This window comes from Ctenopharyngodon idella, chromosome 14 (genome assembly GCF_019924925.1).
Source record: "Ctenopharyngodon idella isolate HZGC_01 chromosome 14, HZGC01, whole genome shotgun sequence".
In the NCBI taxonomy this organism is placed as follows: domain Eukaryota; kingdom Metazoa; phylum Chordata; class Actinopteri; order Cypriniformes; family Xenocyprididae; genus Ctenopharyngodon; species Ctenopharyngodon idella.
Window position 1 is genome coordinate 1,916,110 of NC_067233.1, and position 23,487 is coordinate 1,939,596.

At 39.2% G+C, this 23,487-nt stretch overlaps 2 protein-coding genes and 1 long non-coding RNA gene across 3 annotated transcripts in view; 1 reads left to right on the top strand and 2 right to left on the bottom strand.

The window, feature by feature from the left end:
- Positions 1–18,553, top strand: ogt.1 (O-linked N-acetylglucosamine (GlcNAc) transferase, tandem duplicate 1). The gene is given in 23 exon segments (XM_051859762.1): positions 1–448; positions 2,654–2,804; positions 3,450–3,693; positions 4,640–4,708; positions 7,887–8,003; positions 8,086–8,165; positions 8,254–8,449; positions 9,529–9,669; positions 9,783–9,883; positions 9,970–10,123; positions 10,219–10,320; positions 10,401–10,580; positions 10,688–10,816; positions 10,818–10,847; positions 10,933–11,022; positions 11,119–11,244; positions 12,924–13,094; positions 13,178–13,294; positions 13,383–13,547; positions 14,459–14,611; positions 15,495–15,747; positions 17,229–17,352; positions 17,433–18,553. Coding segments are annotated over 23 exon segments (3,111 nt in total). The 5' UTR covers positions 1–411; the 3' UTR covers positions 17,614–18,553.
- Positions 11,650–23,487, bottom strand: part of LOC127494140 (uncharacterized) — a 26,362-nt gene continuing 14,524 nt past the window's right edge. Inside the window, exon 2 of the long non-coding RNA XR_007924809.1 lies at positions 11,650–12,359. This is a non-coding gene — a long non-coding RNA (uncharacterized LOC127494140). The remainder of the gene's footprint in view (positions 12,360–23,487) is intronic.
- The window catches only part of si:dkey-6i22.5 (polyamine-modulated factor 1), a 3,660-nt gene continuing 1,988 nt past the window's right edge, over positions 21,816–23,487 (bottom strand). The window contains exons 4-5 of the mRNA XM_051859777.1: positions 22,105–22,300; positions 21,816–22,019 (exon numbers count right to left, since the gene is read on the bottom strand). Of these exons, the coding sequence (XP_051715737.1) occupies positions 21,951–22,019; positions 22,105–22,300 (265 nt within the window). The 3' untranslated portion in view covers positions 21,816–21,950. The remainder of the gene's footprint in view (positions 22,020–22,104; positions 22,301–23,487) is intronic.

The following is a 23,487-nucleotide window of genomic DNA, read 5'->3' on the forward strand; positions in this document are numbered from 1 at the left end:
CGGTCACATCCGCCATTTCGGTAGAGACTGGAAAGCCATTGTTATCTGGAAATTTCGCCATGGTGAAAGTATCGAACATAAATTCGCCTATTTAACCAGCCATCTATATTTGAGGTCGTAGACTCGTAGATATATATCCTTAGAACAAGTAACGTCGACAAAAACGATTTAAGGCGTTCGCTGTGCGCGTCAGATTCCGTGAATTTGTCCGGTTTCTCCTGTAGTGTGTGTTAGCTTAGCAGCAAGAAGACCGCAGGCTGTTTACCGAAGATTGCAGCGGTTTTCGCCATAGAAACTGAGTCTAGTTTTTAGAAATATTAAATAAATTCGGGACCTTTAATATTTTACATCCTCTATTAAATCGCGACACTGTCCGCCGCTGCACAGGATTCGGTGAAGAGTGAAGGAGAGATGGCGAGCTCGGTGGGGAACGTGGCTGATAGCACAGGTAACCATGACAATAACGGCCGTTTGGCTCGTGATAATGATGATAATCGGCCGCTTTTATTAATTTTTTGAAGACTTGTTTATTTGTCAAGTTTAATAACTCTGTAATACTGACCTCTTTGCATGCGTGCCATGATTAAACTGTCAAGTAGTTTGTCGAAGTAGATTAATATGTGATATGAATGGTAGTTACTTACTATTTCAGCAACATTAGTGAAATTAAAGTAGTGTTTTCTTTCCTCATTAAGACTAGTTGGGCAAAACAGCCAACTAACCTCATTATAATGGTGAGTTAGTCAGGTGTCCTTGAATGTGCATCTCCTGCCTCTTTCATCTCTTTCTTTATGGACGGCTGTTTGTAATCGGATGATTTTTAGTATAATAGTCGATATTTATTAGTTGCACTGTGTAAACCAGGATTGTGCCATTAGGAATTGAAGTAAATACTCTTAAGTGTATTGTAGTTATAAGAGTTTCATTTTTCAGTGTGAAAAAAACCTCAAAGATGTTACAATATAAAACATTTAGAAACATTAAATGTTAATATTTAGTGTTTGAAATGACAAATGTGTATACATTTAATTATATTTAAATATAAGTATATTTTAATGTATTTAAAATAGTAATATAATTTAATATATTTAAAGTTTAATCTTATGGGCAGTGGTGGATATCTCATTTCCCAGAATGCTTTAAAAGGGTTAGTTCACCTAAAAATGACATTTCTGTCATTTATTACTCACCCTCATGTCGTTCCACACCTGTAAGACCTTCGTTCATCTTCAGAACACAAATGAAGATATTTTTGATGAAATCCGAGAGGTATCTATAGACAGCAATATAATCAACACTTTCAAGGTCCAGAAAGGTACTAAAGACATCGTTAAAGCAGTCATGTGACTGCAGTGGTTCAACCTTAATGTTATGAAGAGACGAGAATACTTTTTGTGCGCAAAAATAACGACTTTATTCAACAATCTCTTCCCTGTCATTATCCTTACGCAGGTGAGCACAGTGAAGGCTTCCATGTTTACGTCCGAATGCCGGCTCAGTATTGGCCAAAGCTGATCACGTGACTTGTGCGTGTGATGCTGACGCAGGAGCCGGCCAATAATGAGCCGGCGTTCTGACGTAGAACCTGGAAGCGCTGGACGTAAACAGCGTATGCGAATGACACAGAAGAGAAGAGATTGTTGAATAAAGTGGTTATTTTTGTTTTGTTTTTGCGCACAAAAAGTATTCTCGTCTCTTCATAACATTAAGGTTGAACCACTGCAGTCACATGACTGTCTTTAGTACCTTTCTGGACCTTGAAAGTGTTGATTATATTGCTGTCTATGGACATATACCTCTTGGATTTTATCAAAAATATCTTAATTTGTGTTCTGAAGATGAACGAAGGTCTTACGGGTGTGGAACGACATGAGTGTGAGGAATTAATGACAGAAATTTCATTTTTAGGTGAACGAACCCTTTAATTATAAATGGAGCCAAACATATAGATACCAAAGAATAATTGCATAAAAATAAAAATTATGTAATTATTTTGCTTTTTTGGATTAATAACGAAATTCCTCAGTTTTGTGATTGTGTATAATCAGTTTAAGCTGCAAGGAAGATCCTCTTTCTGTCAAACTAAGGAATTGAAAGGAAGCCAGTTTGCCCAACTCTTGATCACACCCATATGTTAATCTGCCCTTTGCACGTTCATATCACATCATACTCCTTCACACCAAACCTCATCTGTTTTTCATTTTCACCCCAATTCATTCATTTTAATCCTTTACATATGAATTACATATAACTTTTATTTCAGTTATTATTAATTCATTAATGATTTAAAAAAAAAAAACATTAAATCATTAATTTTAGTCAGTCGCTGAGTTTCTTTGATAATTTGCCTTTGGATTTTTTTATTTATTTATTTTTTTTCTCGATGGCAGTACATTAAAAGTGCTATCAGCATTACAGGAACCATCAGTGCAAGTTTTAGAACATTTGCAGTTTTATGCACAAAACACAGCATAAAAATGGTTCCACACTATAGTGTTATTTTATTTTTTAAACAGCACCACTGTTCTTATCTTTTTTTTTTATTCTTTTTTTTTATTTGACCTCATTTCCATTTCTTCTAACATGTTGTTTCCCCCTCCTCTGGGTTGCGTTGGTGCTCCAGAACCAACCAAACGTATGCTTTCCTTCCAAGGGTTGGCAGAGCTGGCGCACCGGGAATATCAGTCGGGAGATTTTGAGGCGGCAGAGCGCCACTGTATGCAGCTGTGGAGGCAGGAGCCAGATAATACTGGCGTACTGCTGCTGCTCTCCTCCATCCACTTCCAGTGTCGCAGGCTTGACAGGTGAGATGGGCGTCTTTGCTCTGTCTTCATGGAGCTCGGTCTGTGGGTCTTCACGGCTTCTCTTTGGGAAGAAGGAGTGGTGGTGGTGTGGTGGTAGAGGTCTATTGATTGGGGTTTTTAAATGAATTGAGAAATCAAATTTTCCTTGTTCTTTTCACATATAAGAGGTCATTGTACTATAAAAATGTCCTGTAAGTTTCAGAACTCAACACCTCTTTTATTGAAACCAAGCTCAGAAAACAACTCCTTTTGGATTTTGTCAGATTATTACGTCATAGTGCGACGAAAGACCGCCTCTGCAGAAGAAGATCAATGCCATTGCCTCTTTAGCCCCGCCCACCGATTCGTGCATGTCATGTAGTAAATACGAGACCGACGCAAACACAGGATTAATCTGCAACAACATGATAGAGATGCTTCTGAGGATTACAAGACTTTTTGCAGTCCCAACACAATCTTTGCATTTCCGTACTTGTGATACTGTTTCCAAAAGTAGAACGAAAAACGCTTAAAGATAGCAGTAATTGATAGCGTATCCAGAAATAACCTGGAACGTTTCTTTAAGAGAACAGTTTAGGGAGAGTGTTTTCGGACATAATGGGAATATATCCAGTCTCATTCTCTTAATTTTGGCTCGGTCTGCAGGTCGGCCCACTTTAGCACTCTGGCCATCAAGCAGAACCCCATGCTGGCTGAGGCCTACTCTAACCTGGGCAACGTTTATAAGGAACGGGGTCAACTACAGGAGGCCATCGAGCACTACCGCCACGCACTCCGTCTCAAACCGGATTTCATCGATGGATACATCAACCTGGCAGCAGCGCTGGTGGCAGCAGGGGACATGGAGGGAGCAGTTCAAGCATATGTCTCCGCTCTCCAGTACAACCCTGTGAGTTCAGACTGAGTGATGTAGCTAAAATTTATCTCTGTATTTTCAGCCTTTTGATGATACGCAGTATGCGGAGAGCATTTTATAGTGTAACCCCCATTTCAAAATGCATGTTTAATGAGAGAAACCTAAAAACTAACCTTGAACCTTAGTCTTAATTAAAAATTATAGTTTTTCACTGAATAAACAAAGAAAGAACGATATTGAACCATTTCAGTATCACTTATATATTATCAGAGATGCACTGATACTAATTTTCTCCACCAATACGATAGCCGATTATTCAGAGTGATATCTGCCGATACCGACAGTTTGGGGGTTCTGCCTTTTATACCTTCTTTTAAATTAATGATAATCTCATTATAATTCATTAAATTTTTGCAAGAAATGCAATTAAAAACTTTATTCTCTCCATTTCATCAACTTGTTTCAGAGTAACTGGTATCAGTTATAAACACATTTCTAAAATTAATATTAACACACATTAGCTAAATTCTGAAGATTAAATTAACTTTCTGAATGTTATTAATTCATATAATAGCTAATAACATTGAACTGGTTTCTTAGCATTTTCTTTACACAAAGCACAAATTCAGTGCATTTTCCTGCCCTCTTTTGATTGACAGGATATATCCCGGACTATCGGCTGTTTTTAAACTATCGGTCTAGCTGACAGTGTGAAAATTTGCTTTTATCAACCGATACTGATTATTGGACGATATATTGGTGCATCTCTGATTACTATTATTATTAATATAAAATATTTTAAAACATTTAAGGTAGTTTGCCAAGTTTAAACTTATAAAAGGAGCACTAAAATTATCAAAGTTGCTTTAGTTTATTATTATAAGAAAAATACATCATAAATATTCTATAAATCACCCAGCCCTAATGTGTTTTTTATGTATTAGCTGATTATTGATTATTTATCTCTCTTTTATTACAGGATCTCTATTGTGTACGCAGTGACTTGGGTAACCTGCTTAAGGCGCTCGGGCGCCTTGAAGAGGCAAAGGTATGTTTAAATATGTCGGCCCTTGCACGTTTACATAAGGTTTTGTTTGTTTTTTTTTATTATGAACTCATAGCTCTAGACCATAATCCCCTGTCAGACACCTAGCCGTTCTTGTACTTTGGGAGTGAGTGTTAGGCTTTTTTTTTTCCAATAAGTTCTTGTCAGCGCACATAAGAGTGTGCTGCTCATTTAATTTCCCCACGTCAGCACTCTTTACCATCCTACAGGCCTAGCCTCAGCATTCAAGTAGAGCAGAGTGTACCAAAACCACCAGGTCACCTGCATCTCACCAACATAGTCAAAAAACAATTTTTCTTTTTTTTTTTTATTCAACAAGGTTAAGACCCCTTTACCCTCTTCTCACTTGCTTTTTTGTTTTGTTTCATTGTTCATTTGGATGGCTAGATTAGCGACACGCCCCCTCTGTCCACCCCTTCTTTTTGCCCTCTCTCACTCCAATGCTTTTCTCAGTCTAAACACTGCTTCAGTCCCCACTCGCCCCCACACAAAGGAAGAAAGGCTGGGCTCTTCTGTGTCTCACCAAATGGGGGTCCTAAAACACATGCTGCAGTTTTGGCATGCTTTTCTTCCCTGTAGTCTCTCAGAGGGATTTCGCTGGCTCGGTCTTGGGGAAATAAATGGACTGATGAAGGTAGTGATCTTTGCTGTGCAAAAAATAAGATGGCTTCTAACCCTAAAGCATGTAATTCTAGTCATTTGCGTTATTCAAAACCAATCATTGCCTTCAAAAGTTGAAGAGCAGACTGAGTTTGGATTTGCTTCTCCAGCGTTACTAGTAAACGCTTTCTTTGAGGCAGCGTGACCGTTTGTGGTTTCGGTCGGTGGGTCTTTGGGAGTTTGACTTGATGTTGTAGAGAGAGTTCTCCTCCTGTTGGTTAGAAGCCCTCTTATTTGGTGCCTCAGGGGGGCGGAGTGGGGAAGAGTACGAGGGCGCCAGCGGCCCCCCACCTGCTCTGTCGCTCCTAACCCCCCGCGCGCTCGCTTAGGGCCCGTGGAGTGTGCGCGCTTTGAACTGTCTGCCTGACCCCTCAGTCAAGCCATCAGATGCTCCTCAAGGGCTCCACAGTGCATTTGCATCCTTTCGGCCCTCGTTTTCCCCCAATACAACATCACAACCCCTATGTCTTGGCCCTTAAAATATGGCTAACTGGGTTCGGGAGGGTTTATGTGTTCCCAACAACACTGTGCGTCAGCCCTGGGCTGTGCCAGGCAGACAGATCGCTATTTGCACTCCACTGCACGCGTCAGATACCATGATAGAGAGAGAGAATTATACACGCGCGACACAAGCGATGACCTCTTTATTTCAGAGCTGTGGAGGCTTCTAGATGATTATGAAGTTCTTAAACCCCAGGCTTTTTTCCTTATCCATTGGCCAGGAGTCAAGAAGGCAGGAAAGGATAAAGCAAACAAGGTATTAAACCATGAAAACAAACAAAACAACAAAGGAAAAGAAAAATATCATGGACTATATTTCTTCCCCCTTGTATGTTCTGATTATTAATAATATTCCCAGAGCAATGTGATCAGTTCATTTGGGTAAGATCAAGCCAGTTCGCTTCCCTCTTTTACCTGTATTTGAAAATGTGACACGGTAATGAAAAGTTTGAGTCTGTGTGTAAATCTCAACTCGAAGCCTTTCTTCACTCTCGATCCCTTGCGAACATATTCCTGTTTCTGAAAGTGTAAAATCCTTTTCATTGCATGGGTTTAAACTGATGTCAGGTCATTTTTATATTTCTTTTTCTCCTTTTTTGTCTTACTTGTTTTGCTTTGTCAATACAAGTTTTGATATCGATATGAAATGTCAAACTTTTACTAACGCTCTTGTTTTCTTATTTTGTCTCTTTTGGTTTTCCACCACTGATATTGTTATTTAGAAGGTTTCAGGTGGGTGACACTATTCCTGCGTAGGTGCGGTCCGGTGGACAGGAACACTAGGGCAGCATCAGTCTTCTCCTCTTCCAGCTGCGGCCGCCCCCCCCAGACAAAGTCCAAAAATATGGTAACGGGTTTGTAACAAAACAGAAAGAAAAACACCTTACTCCAATGCCTGAGTTCTTCTGTCTTGTGGCTTCCTTTGAAGAACAAAAACAAGGAAAAATAAAACCACAGTAAATGAAAGCAAAAGAAAAAAGCGTAATGCCCAAGTTTTATTAAAGAGAAAATTGATTGGATGCTGTAAGCAAAACAAAAGCACAGTAAGAACCCTCTAACTCTCTTACTTGTTGATTATTTTTTTCCTGTTCATTTGGATTATGATTTATTTTTTCTCCTTTTATTTGGAGTTGCAGCGTTCTGCTGAGCAGATGATGCGCTGTGAGTCTGCAGCGGCGCAAGGGCTGCGCAGCGACAAAACCGCGACCAAAAGGCGCGCGCTTGAACCGCACTCCCTCTTCCCTCGACCCCCGGCTTGCGGGTTGCAGATCTGCACGCCCTCCCTGCTAGCATGGCACCTGGTGGCTACACAGCCCTAAACATGACTCTGTCAGCAATGATCATTACTCTCAAACTAAGGTATTAATGGATTTGGCCGTGGGAACTAACTCCAGCTGAACGCCCCAAAGGGTAAAGAGTTTCATAGTTTCGTGTGCCAGTCTGGTCAGATCGCTCCAGGTCTGCAGTCTTCACCCTGAGCTGGCGTTAGCGCAGGCGAATGCGGGCGCCAGCGGAAACAGCGCAAGCGGCAATCACAGTGCGGGTTGCCCGCGTGGCTTTTTGCGCTTGCATTACAGGGACCTCTACCTGCACACCGCACTTGCATTTAAGGTTGTGGAATTTACTGATATTATGTAATGTCAATGATCTATGAGACTTTGACTGCACCCAGTGTGTTTGTTTTGTAGTCTTAAGTGCATAATTATAAAGTTAATTTGAAACTGCATAACTGAAGAATGTAAGTCGGAGTATAGGTGTTGGTTGGATTTGCGCAGCGTAGGAAAAGTGTGCAGCTTAGCGCGGCAGAATTTCGCGCACGCGAGCCCATGCTGTAGACTCACTTTTTGCTTTTTGTGAGAATAGATACTAACTCTTTTTCTGTCTGCCCTTTTTGTTTTTTCTTCCTTTTTATTTGATCTTTTGGTTTATTTTTTCTTTTACATCCCCTCCCCTCTCTACCTCCTCTTCCTCCTGTTTTTTTACTGTTAACCTGTTCAAGGCTTGTTACCTGAAAGCAATTGAAACTCAGCCAAACTTCGCCGTGGCCTGGAGTAACCTGGGCTGCGTGTTCAACGCCCAGGGAGAGATCTGGCTGGCCATACATCATTTTGAGAAGGTTGGTTGTGCATGAAAGTCCCTCTTTGGTAAATGATATAAATGAACATAATGTTCACATGGGCTGTTCAATGGTTTTACAGGCGGTGACCCTGGACCCAAACTTTTTGGATGCTTACATCAACTTGGGCAACGTTCTGAAAGAGGCTCGTATCTTTGACAGGTAAACGGTCACATCCTCTGTCATTACAGTTTGCCTCAGCCTTTTTCAGCCAATCTGATACGTCATTTTTTTTTTCTCCCACCTACAGAGCTGTTGCTGGTTATCTTCGTGCCCTCAGCTTGAGCCCTAACCATGCTGTTGTCCATGGAAACTTGGCTTGTGTGTACTACGAGCAGGGTTTGATCGACCTGGCCATTGACACCTACCGACGTGCCATTGAGCTGCAGCCACACTTTCCTGATGCATACTGTAATCTCGCTAATGCACTGAAGGAGAAGGGCAATGTAAGAACCTACACCAGGGCTGTACGTTACTTTTTTTCGCACATAACACTGGTGCTACAGAGGTTGAAAGTTTTGTAACACAGGCCACACAAGTGTAGCGCAAGTATAAACATCTGTTACCATCTCTGAAAACAACCACAAGTATTGCAGTTCATCATTGAAAGGGTTAGTTCACCCAAAAATGAAAATTCTGTCATTAATTCCTCACCCTCATGTCGTTCCACACCCGTAAGACCTTCGTTATCTTCTGAACACAAATTAAGATCTGAGAGCTTTCTGATCTCCGGTTGACTGTTGATTGTTTTGTGCGCACAAAAAGCATTCTTGTCACTTAATAACATTAAGGTTGAACCACTGGAGTCACATGGACTATTTTAACAATGTCTTTGTTACCTTTCTGGGCCTTGAAAGTCATAATAACATTGCAGTCTAACAGAGGCCAGAAAGCTCACAGATTTCATCAAAAATATCTTAATTTGTGTTCCGAAGATGAACGAAGGTCTTACAGGGTGTGGAATGACATGAGGGTGAGTAATTAATGAGAGAATTGTCATTTTTGGGTGAACTAACCCTTTAAACAGGCATGTGATTGACAAAGGAAGTTAATGTTCCATACAGGGCGAACAAAATACAAACCTTAAAGGGATAGCTCACAGAAAAAAGAAAACTGTCATCATTTACTCACCCTCAAGTTGTTCCAAACACCCCATTGACTTCCATAGTATTTTTTTCCAATGGGGCCAATCAATTGTTTGGCTACCCATATTCTTCCTTCGTGTTCAGCAGAACAAAGACATTTATAAAGGTTTGGAACTCCTTGAGGGTGAACTATCCCTTTTGACAAGAAATGTTTTCAGACAAAAGGCCAAAAATGGCAGACTGCAGGAAAATAAGACCTCTTGCTTAACATTTAGCCAGTTTTGTTTGCATATTAAAATCTGTATGGGGAAATCTTTTCCCAAAAAATCCCAAATTCACGGACTCCTATTGAAATGATTTTGACCATGAAAGTTTGACGAACAGCGGTACATATGACAGTGCCTTTAAAGTCAGTCGCTAACTTGCATGCTTCCTGTTAGGTTTCTGAAGCTGAGGAGTGTTACAACACTGCTCTGCGTCTGTGCCCGACTCATGCCGACTCCCTCAACAACCTGGCCAACATCAAGCGTGAGCAGGGCAACATTGAGGAGGCTGTGCAGCTCTACAGGAAAGCACTGGAGGTGAGGGCACCAATAAGGTCCACTGAAAACATGCATCCATTTTTATGTGTTTAAAAAAATCCTTTAAAGTGATGGAGTTTGAATCGCATGTCTTGGTTTCCTTTGTTGGAAAGGTTTTCCCTGAATTTGCCGCCGCTCATTCAAACCTGGCCAGTGTCCTGCAGCAGCAGGGGAAACTTCAGGAAGCTCTCATGCACTATAAGGAGGCCATCAGGCATGTTCTTGTTTTAGCTACACTCTTATGTTGTTTAATGTTGGTGTCTTTCAAAGTCTCACTGTGTGTTTGTACTCAATGAACAGAATCAGCCCTACATTTGCGGATGCGTACTCCAACATGGGCAACACTCTTAAAGAGATGCAGGACGTTCAGGGGGCGCTGCAGTGCTACACTCGAGCCATTCAGATCAACCCCGCTTTTGCAGATGCTCACAGTAACTTGGCTTCCATACACAAGGTATGAATCTAGAGCCATGATGAATAGTAATACACTTCCTTCCAGTTGTTTTCAGTGTTATTTTGTATTCAAATGGCGACCTTTTTCCCTTAAAGGATTCTGGGAACATTCCTGAGGCGATTGCATCTTATCGCACTGCCCTGAAACTCAAGCCTGACTTCCCTGATGCTTATTGTAACCTGGCTCACTGTCTGCAGGTGTGTAAGCAACATGAATGTGCACATTTTCACTCCGCACTCAGGTGGGAGTATTTAAATGACACCGTGTTGTACTTCAGATTGTATGTGACTGGACCGACTATGATGAGCGTATGAAGAAGCTGGTGAGCATTGTGGCTGATCAGCTGGAGAAGAACCGCCTGCCGTCCGTTCATCCCCATCACAGCATGCTGTACCCCCTCTCTCACGGTTTCCGCAAGGCCATTGCAGAGAGACATGGCAATTTGTGTCTGGATAAGGTGTGTATGTTACACTGAAAGTATTTACACAGGCCTATTCTGCTATATTTTTTGATTTATCACTTGTGTTAAAGTAGTTTCAATGTAATACTTTTCGTGTTTTATAGATCAATGCTCTTCACAAACCTGCATATGAGCATCCAAAGGACCTGAAGGCCAGTGCAGGACGTTTGCGTGTGGGTTACGTCAGCTCAGATTTCGGCAACCATCCCACTTCTCACCTGATGCAGTCCATTCCCTGGCATGCACAACTCTGAGAAGTTTGAGGTGAAGAGTCTGTAATACAGCAGTTATGTATAGATCTTTCTGTTGAGCATGTTCTAGTGAACTCATACTGTTGTTTTTTGTGCAGGTGTTCTGCTATGCTCTCAGCCCTGATGACAGCACCAACTTCAGAGTTAAAGTCATGGCAGAGACTCATCACTTCATCGACCTCTCACAGGTGAGTATTCGTATCGAGGGCTTATTCAAGATACATCATCTACCTTCTCCTTTCATGGGGTCTGTTTTGATTTCATCATGTTTCTTGTCTCCATAGATCCCCTGTAATGGAAAAGCAGCAGACAGGATCCATCAAGATGGAGTCCACATCCTGGTCAATATGAATGGTTATACTAAAGGAGCACGCAATGAGCTGTTCGCTTTGCGCCCAGCACCCATTCAGGTTGGCATTTCAGAGTTCAGCTTACAGAATGTCATCTGTGTTAATTTTGTTACGTTAATATAATGTGCGCAAATGCGATTGGATTTTTTTTGGAATATTTTTACTGTGTGGGTGATGTAACAGAAATGGACCATATTTAGAGGAGCCATTTGCAACTAATTCCTTAAATTAAAAAAACAACAAAAAACTTAGTGATAATTTTTTTACAATTATAAACATTGTCTTGCATCTTGGCTCAGAAAATCATTGAGGCAGCCAGAACAATTAGCATGTTGTTTTAGGGTCATTGACGAATTGAGGTTTTTAACAGTGTAAAAAAAACATAATGGAGATATAATTAATTTTAAAAGTTTTATTATGTGTTAACATTGGGATTATGTGGTTTTTATAATCAATTAACACTGCTTTTGTCTTTTTTTTTTTTTTTTTACAAGATGGACAAAATTTGTCACCAAAAAAAAATCATTCAGTTTAACCAAAATTTTGGTTTTACCGAATGACACTTTTGGTTATACCAAATGACGATATTTTCAAACAATGCTAACAGGCTGATATCTAACTTGCTAGCTAGTAAAATGTTTGCTAACTAACTAGTAAAAAGACAAACATTTTATATTTAGTACGAGTTTTTGAAATATTAAAACATTTTCCATGTTTTATAACGGTTGTACCGAACATGCGTATGATCAAGTGAAAACATGAATTTTTCAAATAGTTAAGAGAGAGTTAGTTACTTTGCTTCACGACCATGTGGTCCTTTGCAGGTGTCTGAATGATGTCACATCCTGTCACATGATATTGACCGCATGATTTACTCCAAAATGGTCCCTTTATATTGGTTACTCCGAATTACATCAATGAAATTCATTTTTCCGGACGTTCTTTCTCATAATAAAATGACTTTTACTCATAATTTTAACACCATTTTGCACTATGTTAATATATATTGTTATAAAATCATGCCAGAATAAAAAATATATACATTTATTACATTAAGATATTTTAATCACAAATGAAATGGCTGTATTGGCCTTTGGACGGTTAAACCGAATGACTTTTTGACACTTTAAAATCTTTAAAATACCTTTTTATATGCTGCAAAATATAATCAAAACCTTTTGGATTCAATAAGAGATCTAGTTGTACAACCTTACATACTTTGGATGTCATATCTTTGTTTTTTATTATTATTAAGGCCATTGGACAAAAAAATGACCCCGTCACATCATTGTACCGTTACCATTAAAATAGCTGTTTTTATCTGAATATATGTTAAAATGTAATTTATTCCTGTGATAAAAGCTGAATTTTCATTACTCCAGTCTTCAGTGTCACATAATTCTTCAGAAATCATTCTAATATGCTGATTTGATGCTCAAGAAACATTTCTGATTATTATAAATGTTGAAAACAGTTGTGCTGCTTCATATTTTTGAGGGAACACTGATATTTGATGAATAGAAGCAGCATTTATTTGAAATCTTTGGTAACATTATTAATGTCTTTACTGACACTCTTGATCACTTAAATGTGTCCTTACAGAATAAAAGTATTAATTTCTTAAAAATAAAAAAATCTTATTGACCCAAACTTTTGAACTGTAGAGTGTATATATATCAGATAATATATAAAGATCTAGTTAAATAATAATAATTGTATTTTTTTCCTAATCTGCCCAGGCAATGTGGCTTGGATACCCAGGCACCAGTGGAGCTCCGTTCATGGACTACATCATCAGCGATAAGGAGACGTCACCCATTGAGGTTGCCGAGCAGTACTCTGAGAAACTGGCCTACATGCCCAACACTTTCTTCATTGGAGATCATGCTAACATGTTCCCTCACCTCAAGGTAAGATTCAGTGTCTAATCACGATTTTTTTTTTTAATCAGTTATGAAAGAGAAAGTTCATGTTTTTCTTTTAAACCCAATAGAAAAAGGCAGTGATAGACTTCAAGTCAAATGGGCACATTTTTGACAATCGCATTGTGCTGAATGGCATCGATCTGAAAGCCTTTCTGGAAAGCCTGCCGGATGTCAAAGTTGTGAAGGTTAGTGAAGAAATCGCTGCTTTAAATCTGCCTCTCATTCCATTACCCTGTTAAACAGACATGCTAATGTTTCTTCCCCTGCTTTCAGATGGAATGTGATGGTCAAGAGGTGCCTGACAGTAACGGTGCCCTCTCCATGCCCGTTATCCCTATGAACACGGCTGCTGAGGCCATCATTAACATGATCAACCAAGGCCAGATCCAGGTCACCATCAACGGCTTTACCGTCAGCAACGGCCTGGCCACCACTCAGGTACGGCCCGCTGTCACTGGACTTCACTGTAATTTCACTGCTTCTTCCTGGCTGTGAGGGTCCTGGCTTGCTCTCAGACTGTGATTTAGTCCTGTCCTTCATTCTTGGCATGACAGATCTGTGGATAATTGACCACGTTTACATGCACATAATTTTTTCTGGTTAAGCCTTCATTCTGTGACAGAGGGTTACATGCACACTCTTTTCCATTCTTTATTTTAATTTTGTTTGGACAAGTGTGGATATAAATGAATATTCTGTTGAACATGGTGAAAAATGTCTCACATGTGCAGGCTGTCTTGTATTTTGTGTAATTAATTTGTTTACGTGAATCATGCTCGCAATCGGAATATATAACTTCTTAATTAATTCTGAATATTGCTGTGTGTAAACATGGTCGCTAAAACCTCAGTCTTGCCCAAATTGTCAGTGTGTAATTTATGGCGATTAAGCAGCGTGGAGGCGGTTTTATCAAACACGGTTGCCATTTGTATTCGCACATGAGAGCCTTGATTTCACTCAGATGAAATTATTCAAATCATCTCCGATCAGTTTCCTCCTTCGATCATCTCCTGATTGACTCCTCCTATAAGAGAAGATCTGGCTAAAAGTGGCCAGAGATGGAATATTACCTCATGTTGTTGTTTTTCAGATTTTTACATTGGAGGAGGTTGTAGTATCTGGGACTGTAGCCTTGCAGGTATGGCACACTTGAGCTGGCTGAGAATAGCACGCTTTGAGACAGGATGTGCAATAGGCATTTTTCCCTTCACACCACTGCTGTAGGTGGCACAAACATGGTGGCGGAGAAGTTGAACAGCTTGTAGGGATGGGCGACACTGTTTTAGGGAACATGCTTTTCTTTTCAGAACCTAAACTAGTAACTCGTGTTCTTTAATCTTTCTGTTTAGATTAACAACAAGGCAGCAACAGGAGAAGAAGTTCCCAGAACGATTGTGGTGACCACCCGCTCTCAATATGGCCTCCCTGAAGACTCCATTGTCTACTGCAACTTCAACCAGCTCTATAAGATTGACCCTCCCACCCTGCAGATGTGGGCCAATGTAAGATTTAAAGTGGGAATTCACTGCTGAAAGATGGGAACACTTGGCTGTCTTTGTAGTAGAAACACACACACAAAAAATGGCATCGATTCTACATGACTAGAGACAATAGACAAAAAGAGCTGTGGTGTTCCCTTTTGACAAAACACTTATAAAGCACTTTTGATTTCGGTGCTGCCCATATGTCTCCCAACTATCCATGGGCAAGAATACAAAACTGCAAAAGTACATACTGTAGTTTTAGCTAAAACGCTAGAGTTGGATGACACAATTTTGGTATATCGCATAAAAAAAAAAAAACGCTAGACTTTTATGCCAAAATTTAAGCGCTCAATTGAAGCGGATAACTTTATCCAATAAAAAGACATGCACATTAAACTACGATGGAAACACATTTACCGAATAAATTCCTTGATGTGCAACAAAAACCCTCAGGTTTGCCTCAGCAGAGGCTGTGATTGGATAACTGCACTAACCAGTGGACCAATTGCATCGCAGCATCTCAATGTTGGTTTGGTGGTTCTGAAACGTCTGAGTCAAAGTCTGTCATCAGAATGATTTGGTTTAATTCCCTCCAGAAGCGTCTCACACGATTGTGTTCCCAAACACCAGCATCCGAACGCAAGATCACATGACAGCGTTTATTGTGTTTTGTCTGATGCTCTGAGACCAACTCATTTATGATGGAGGGAAAAAAGAGCCTGATTGAAGCAACTTAGTTATATTATTGATATTTTGCGCCAGTTTCCCAGGAAATTATGATTTTGTTCTCTTGAACACATGGGATGGAAACGCTGCTTTATTCGTCATGTTTAGAACAGTATGTGCTCATTGTAAAACTGATTCTCTGGCAGCTCTACTCACTGTGCTCTCCATTGTGTAGATCCTGAAGCGTGTGCCCAACAGCGTGCTCTGGCTGTTGCGCTTCCCGGCCGTGGGTGAACCCAACATCCAGCAGTACGCTCAGAACCTAGGCCTGCCTGCCTCTCGCATCATCTTCTCCCCGGTGGCTCCCAAGGAGGAGCATGTACGACGTGGACAGTTGGCTGACGTGTGCCTGGACACCCCGCTCTGTAACGGCCACACCACGGGCATGGATGTGCTGTGGGCTGGTACACCCATGGTTACGATGCCAGGTAATACAAGCTAGGAGCACATGGTAAAAAATGGGTAAAAAAAAAATATTGATTTCTCGATTTTAATTGATTCTCTTTTTTACGAACTGATGTTGATTCTTAAATCCCAAGAATCAATTAGTCTATCCTGTTTTTAGTTGTTGAATGAATGGAACATTGTAGCGCGCCTCCCATCCAATAAATTGCAGTAAACTTTGTGCTTTGTTACTTTAGATATGAAACAAAGTCTCAGATTTCTAATTCTGCCCATTTTATTATGAAATTCAAAAAATAAACCTGTTTATTGTGGCGTGACAGATTGCTGTAGCACCTCAGTTCAAGCGAAGGGACGTGAACTGATTAGTTACAGCGCAAAAAAAAAAATATATGAGTGAACATCTGAAGGTATATTAAAAGTACAACTTGCTGAAATCTGTATCATATCTCGTGTAATCACTCAATCAGTGTTTTAACTGCTGAAAGACATCAATAAAACAGCTTGAGTCACGTACCATCACATTTACCTTAAACAAAACATGTTTAGTGACCGTCAACTTGTTAGTCAGCTAGAAAAATGAACTCTAGAGAGAAGCATTTTGCTAAATATGTGCGCCATTTCATTATAATTTTTAAAGGGGTCCTTGATTATGATTTCACTTTTTTACCTTTAATGTGTAATGTTTCTGTTAGAGCATAAACAACATCTGCAAAGTTACAACGCTCAAAGCTCAATGCAAAGGGAGATATTTTCTTTTAAAGAAATCGCTGTTTAAGTATTACAACAAACAGCTGGTCACAAACATCACAAACACCAAAATTTACATAAACCCCGCCCCCGAGAACACGCAACAAAGGGGGTGAGGCCATGTTGGGCTGCTTTAGAGAAGAGGAAGAGTTGTTGTAGTAGAGTGTTGTTATCATGCTGTCATTTTACGCCGGACTGCTTCACAAACGAGGGTCAATTCAACGCTGGATTTGCACAAAAGATTAACATGACGGCACATGCTAGTGGATGAGTTGAATCAACTCCACAGCAACTACATAAATTTATCCACTAACCATTCAGAAACGTCTAAAAGTTGTAACTTCTTCCTGAGTCTCTCCATCAGTGTCGACTCCGGTTTGAACAATGTAAGGCTGAACACCGTTACTGACAATCCTCATTTTGGCTGCGTGAGATTCTCCAGCTTTGTTGTTGTTGAGCGACCGAAGCACGAGCTGTTAAAGCTCCGCCCTCTTCTGGAAAGGGGGCCGGGAGCAGCAGCTCATTTGCATTTAAAGGGACACATACAAAAACGGCGTGTTTTTGCTCACACCCAAATAGGGACAAATTTAACAAGCTATAATAAATGATCTGTGGGGTATTTTGAGCTGAAACTTCACAGACACATTCTGGTCCCCTTTAATGTTCTTCAGTGTTTAATGCATGTTTGAATAAATCTGTCAAGTTTTTATGATGGCCACCATTTAAATGTTTACTTAAAATGCGTTGTTTCCTGCAGGAGAGACGCTGGCTTCACGTGTGGCCGCCTCTCAGCTCACCTGTCTCGGCTGTCCTGAACTCATCGCTCAGAGCCGTCAGGAGTATGAAGATGTTGCTGTGAAGCTTGGCACTGATATGGAATTGTAAGCTCCTTTTGTCAATAACCACTTTCAGAACTAGACATGTTTAAGATTAAAACACGCTCTTCCTTCTTTCCTCACAGCCTGAAGAAGGTCCGCTCCCGCGTCTGGAAGCAGCGCATCTGCAGCCCACTCTTCAACACCAAACAGTACACCATGGACCTGGAGAGACTCTACCTGCAGATGTGGGAGCATCACGCTGCTGGAGGCAAACCTGACCACCTGGTCAAAGTGCAGTCTCTAGAGAGCAGCGAGAGCTCCTAAGTTGGGCTCGTCATTGCATGCCCCCCCCCCTCATGTGTCAGTCACAGAGACTCTATGGAGCCTACAGGTGAGCACCGTCACTATGATCCCATGAGCCGGAGTGGACGGCTGGACGCACAAAGCTGCCCCCTTTCCCATCGTCTGACGGATTTGATGTTTGTTGGCTACACTGATTTTGTTTTGTTTGTTTTTCTGCTTCTAAAAGACTTTCCTGTAATTGAAGTGGACTTTCTGAAAAAGTGGATAACGGGGTCTAAAATGCAAAACGACATGGAAATAATCCTGAAAATGTAACCGTAAAATAATCAGCACAGATAGGGTCTTTTTTTTTAGTTAGGTTATGTGCTTCTTGACCTATTTTAGCTTTCTGTCCTCATGACCTAAACCTGGGTGACGGATGCATACCTCGGATCATCCCAAACGAATGCCAACGTTGTTTCCGTATGCTGTCAATAGAAAATAATTCCTCTTTGTTTTTGAAAACATGCTATGTGAACATGCTAAACAGAGGAGTGTCTTATTACACACTGACAAAAGGCCTGCAAACTGCTCAAATGTTGACTCCTGATTTTTTCTTTATTTTTTTTATGGTTTTACCAGGAAAGGTGTAGGTAAGTATGTGGTTTTGTACACTGTCTTCCTATTAACGCGTTTTATTTATGCTCTGTCAGTGTCGATTCTGCAAGGCTCTTTACATAAACTGAAATAAAGAGAAGTGGCAAACCTTGAAGAGAGTTGCACATACTTTGTTTTTTCATTTTTTTTCTTCCGTTCCTTTTAGGAGCCAACACATAATGGAACTAACAATAGTAACATACTGGTTATTGTGATCTATATTGCTGTTACGCTGTTGCTGACTGAACTGTGATGTGCACCCATTGTAAATTTGATCGCTGTATTCAGTTTAGTTCAATAAAGAAATGCTAAAATTGTTTCTACACTTGGGTTGTGTGGCCTGTCCGAGATCATTCACATTGGGCTAGAAGGGGCAGCAGCCTTTATATTACATAGCCCCTAAAGGAATATGGTGATCGGAAAAAATAAGAGATGGGAGTAAAAAATTATATGCAATTGCTTTTGCGTTTTGCGCAACATGTTTTCCGTTCCCCTAAGAAACTTTGTTCTCGCGCAAAATATTTTTCTTTCCCTCAAGAATCTTTGTTCTCTCGCAAAATATTTTTCTTTCCCCCAAGAAACTTTGCGTTTTCCCGCAAAATATTTTTCTTTCCCTCAAGAAACTTTGCGTTATCTCGCAAAATATTTTCAGTTCACCAAGAAACTTTACGTTCTCTTGCAAAACATTTTCCGTTCCCTCAAGAAACTTTGTTTTCCCGCAAAATATTTTTCTTTCCCCCAAGAAACTTTACGTTCTCTCGCAAAATGTTTTCCCTTCCCCCAAGAACCTTTGCGTTCTCTCGCAAAATATTTTCAGTTCCCCCAAGAAACTTTGGTTCTCCCGCAAAATGTTTTTCTTTCCCCCAAGAAACTTTACGCTCTCTCGCAAAATATTTTTCTCTCCCCCAAGAAACCTTGGTTCTCCCACGAAATATTTTTCTTTCCCCCAAGAAACTTTACGTTCTCTCGCAAAATATTTTTCTTTCCCCCAAGAAACTTTACGTTCTCTCGCAAAATATTTTTCTTTCCCCCAAGAAACTTTACGTTCTCGCGCAAAATATTTTTCTTTCCCCCAAGAAACTTTACGCTCTCTCGCAAAATATTTTTCTTTCCCCCAAGAAACTTTACGTTCTCTTGCAAAATATTTTTCTTTCCCCCAAGAAACTTTACGTTCTCGCGCAAAATATTTTTCTCTCCCCCAAGAAACTTTGGTTCTCCCGCAAAATATTTTTCTCTCCCCCAAGAAACTTTGGTTCTCCCGCAAAATATTTTTCTCTCCCCCAAGAAACTTTACGTTCTCTCGCAAAATATTTTTCTTTCCCCCAAGAAACTTTACGTTCTCTTGCAAAATATTTTTCTTTCCCCCAAGAAACTTTACGTTCTCGCGCAAAATATTTTTCTCTCCCCCAAGAAACTTTGGTTCTCCCGCAAAATATTTTTCTCTCCCCCAAGAAACTTTACGTTCTCTCGCAAAATATTTTTCTCTCCCCCAAGAAACTTTGGTTCTCCCGCAAAATATTTTTCTTTCCCCCAAGAAACTTTACGTTCTCTCGCAAAATGTTTTTCTTTCCTCCAAGAAACTTTGCGTTCTCCCGCAAAATATTTTTCTTTCCACCAAGAAACTTTACGTTCTCTCGCAAAATGTTTTTCTTTCCTCCAAGAAACTTTACGTTCTCCCGCAAAATGTTTTCCGTTCCCCCAAGAAACTTTGCGTTCTCCCGCAAAATATTTTCATTTCACCAAGAAACTTTACGTTCTCTCGCAAAATATTTTCAGTTCACCAAGGAACTCAAAAGTTTTGCAAACGAATGTGAATTTGTTAGCAGCCTCAGTATCTAATTTTCTAAGTAATTTTCTAAATTCCACAAGTATTTCTAGTTGTCATGTGACATGGAATGAACTTTGTAACTGGTTGTTACAAAGTTGTAACTGACAGAATCTTCACATTAGATTTCTAAATGTTGGACTAAATAGAATATTTCAGTTGAATGAACTATGAAACTAGTTGAGCAAACATATATTAAAATTGGGGTCAAGACATTTTAAGCATTTTCAGAATTAAACATGGATGGATGGATAGATTGACCCTGTTGCTAAGGCTAATGTGTATACAAACAAATAATATTTTATATTATTAAATATAAATAATATTTTGGGGGTTTTAGCCTGTATAATTGATGGAAACGATGCAGAATAAAAACAATTTATACATGAAATTTACCTTGGTTTTTTTATTTACTGTTTTCTACACATCATATTTCACCTCGTTTCATTTCAAGCATGTCCTTTACTGAAACTGTTGTCTCTTTGGTCACGAGCAATCAGTGCTTTATTAGTAAAAGTTGTAGCAGAGGAGTGTGAAGACTGCATCGCGCTTTTCTGCCTCACCATCAGCGACATCAAAGGCAGGCAAAGCTGTATATATGAGGAAATAATCTGCTTATTTTTGTTACTTTTTTTTAATTATCTTGTTTAGCATTTACAATTGCAGATTGTCATATTGTCAGATTGATGATTGTTGTTATGCTTTGTGTATTTTGTCATAATGTTTACCATTCACAGTTGCAAGATGGTTTTACTTATATATTAGTATCTGATACATACATACAAATAATGATGGTGGTTTAGGGATGGATGGATCATGTCCTTCCAAGTGGACGGGGTGGTGGCAGGCATGGATGGATGGATGGATGCAAAGTTTCTCAGTGGAACACAAAACACTTTTTGAGCGAATGCAAAAGCATTGAAATATATTTTTTCCAGCACTATATCCCTTTAGTGATTACAATAGTAATATATTTATCTTCATTTTCTATTAGTTTATAATTAGTTTTAATGTAGTAATAATAATATAAAAACTATATCATCATCATCATCATCATCACTGAAAGAGGTCTTAGCCCTGAAGCGACGGTGGAAACACTGATTTGTTCAGATCAGAGCTGATTACGGCTTACAAAATGAGAATGATCAGTGGTCAGAACTAAATAAAGAGGCCGTCAGTCTGCTGACTTCCATTCAAAAGCTTGGGAATGCAGGACACTGAAGCTCATCCGAAGAAGTTTCTCATTTTGCTGTGATCCAAAGTGAACTCTTCTGACCTGAACAGAAGATCCATATGTCTTCACTTTGGTATGATAACTTGACAAACTTATAAAAAGAAAAGCCCTAGTTTCTGTTAATAAACACATTTGAAACTTGTATTATTTTGTTTTATTTTTAAAGACTGTAACATGTTTGTCTGTATTATCAAATAATAACCAGTGTTGAAAGAAAAGTTTCCTTGCACAAATATATCATGCTAAATATTTCCATCAATATTTCAACTCTTCATAAATACATGATTAATAAAATTAAAAAAATCAGAAGCTTCTTATAATGTAAAAGGAGATCCTGTATTCATATATTTTGATATTACAATAGCAACAATAACTGTAGTTAATATGAAACATTTGGCAGAAGTTCTAGTTGCCAGAGATTTTTCATCTCGTCCATTGCAATAATTCTCTTCGAGTACTACAGAAACCGCAAATTGTGTCTTTTTCATTTATTCATTCTTTAAACTGAGAGGAAGTGAAACGACACTGTTAAAAAGTGCAAGGAATGTTTAATGAACAGAGCGCACATACTAATGACATATTATAACACACAATAAACATGCAAAATAAGATCATATTCAAGCTTCACTTAAAAAAAGAAGATATTTAGACTATGGATGGATGTTAGAGAGACTCGAAGTTTTCAGACGGGGAAAGAGTCAAAACAAATGCTTCCAGATCTTCAAGAGAGGCCTGCAGGTGGAGAACAAGAGGTAAAGTGAATTTGAGGTATCATATGGCAATGAAAATGTCTCAATGAACTCAGTTTTTCTCGTACCCTCCATTCTTCCACTCCTGAGGCGACGCGCTGCTCCGTGTGTGTGATGTTCTCTCGGCCGGTCTGCACCTTCTGAGCAAGACCAGCGTTCTCCTTCTGGAGCTTCTTCAGCTGGATCCGCATGTACTCCTCCTGCTTCTTATAATAGGACACTAGATCACTGCACACATCCTGCTCTGGAACACCAGTCGGACGCCTGCAATGTAAAGGGTCAAAACAAAGCAAAAATTGTTTAGTTTCAATTAAAAAAAACAAATAAAAATAAATGCAGAACACTCAAACAGAAACACATTTAACTTTTTACAAAATATTCATCTTTTTATTTCTAGATATATATCTGAACGCATAAAAGCACATTTAAGTTTCAGTTTGGACTTTTGTTCCTCTATTCCAGTTTATTTTCTCTATATAGAACCTCCATAGAGAAACTATAGCTCCCTCTGGTGGCAGTTATCATAAAATGCAGATTAATGTCATCTTTTTCCCACAAGAGGTCAGCAGAGACACACCTGACTGAATGCATGATTTTTTGTTTTTTAAGAGGCTTTCACTAGAATTGGACTGGAATGGTCTCTTTTTGTGAAACAATATACAAAAATATGCTTATTTTAGTAATAAAATTCAAGAATTTAGAGGCAAGTAAAATAAAAATCACCAAAAAATATATTCTGCATAAATTTAAAGATAATATTTTATCATAATAAACTGATAAAGGATTTCTGGACCAAAAAAAAAATAGTGTAATTTTTTCCGTGAGGAGATGTTTTTGTTTTTCCCTGGAGAGGAGAGGAATTAGCTCCACATATTGTGTTTTATATAGTTGCTGTAAAAAAATGTAGGTATTGTTTCCCCCATTTTTATACATTATGCTTATCTGTATACTGTACATGACTACTTTGTGGTAATATTTGTTACTGTTTTATGGTTTGTAGGGATGCACAGATATGAACATTTTGGCTGATACCGATAACCGATAATTCTTTATATTTGAAAGCCGATAACCGATATATTGGCTGATAAATCTAAAACTAAATTTTTTGAGCCTGATTACAAAAACAGAAGTCTCACCATTAAATCCAAGTCCCAAACACACGATTATAATGTTCTCATTATAATTTTATATGATGCACATGTTGCACTTAACTGTATTTTTCTTTTTGAAGTGATTTCAATCGTATTTCAAGCAATTCAAAACCATCATGGTGAACAGCGCGCATCTGAAGCGTCTCAGCTGAAGGAAATAATCCATTATTTATCAGCTTTAATATATCAGACAAATTTTCTTATCGATAACATTAAAAGTGAACATATATCAGCCGATACCGATATGGTGGCCAGTATATCATGCATCCCTAATTGTATGTATTGTAAAAACAATGAAGT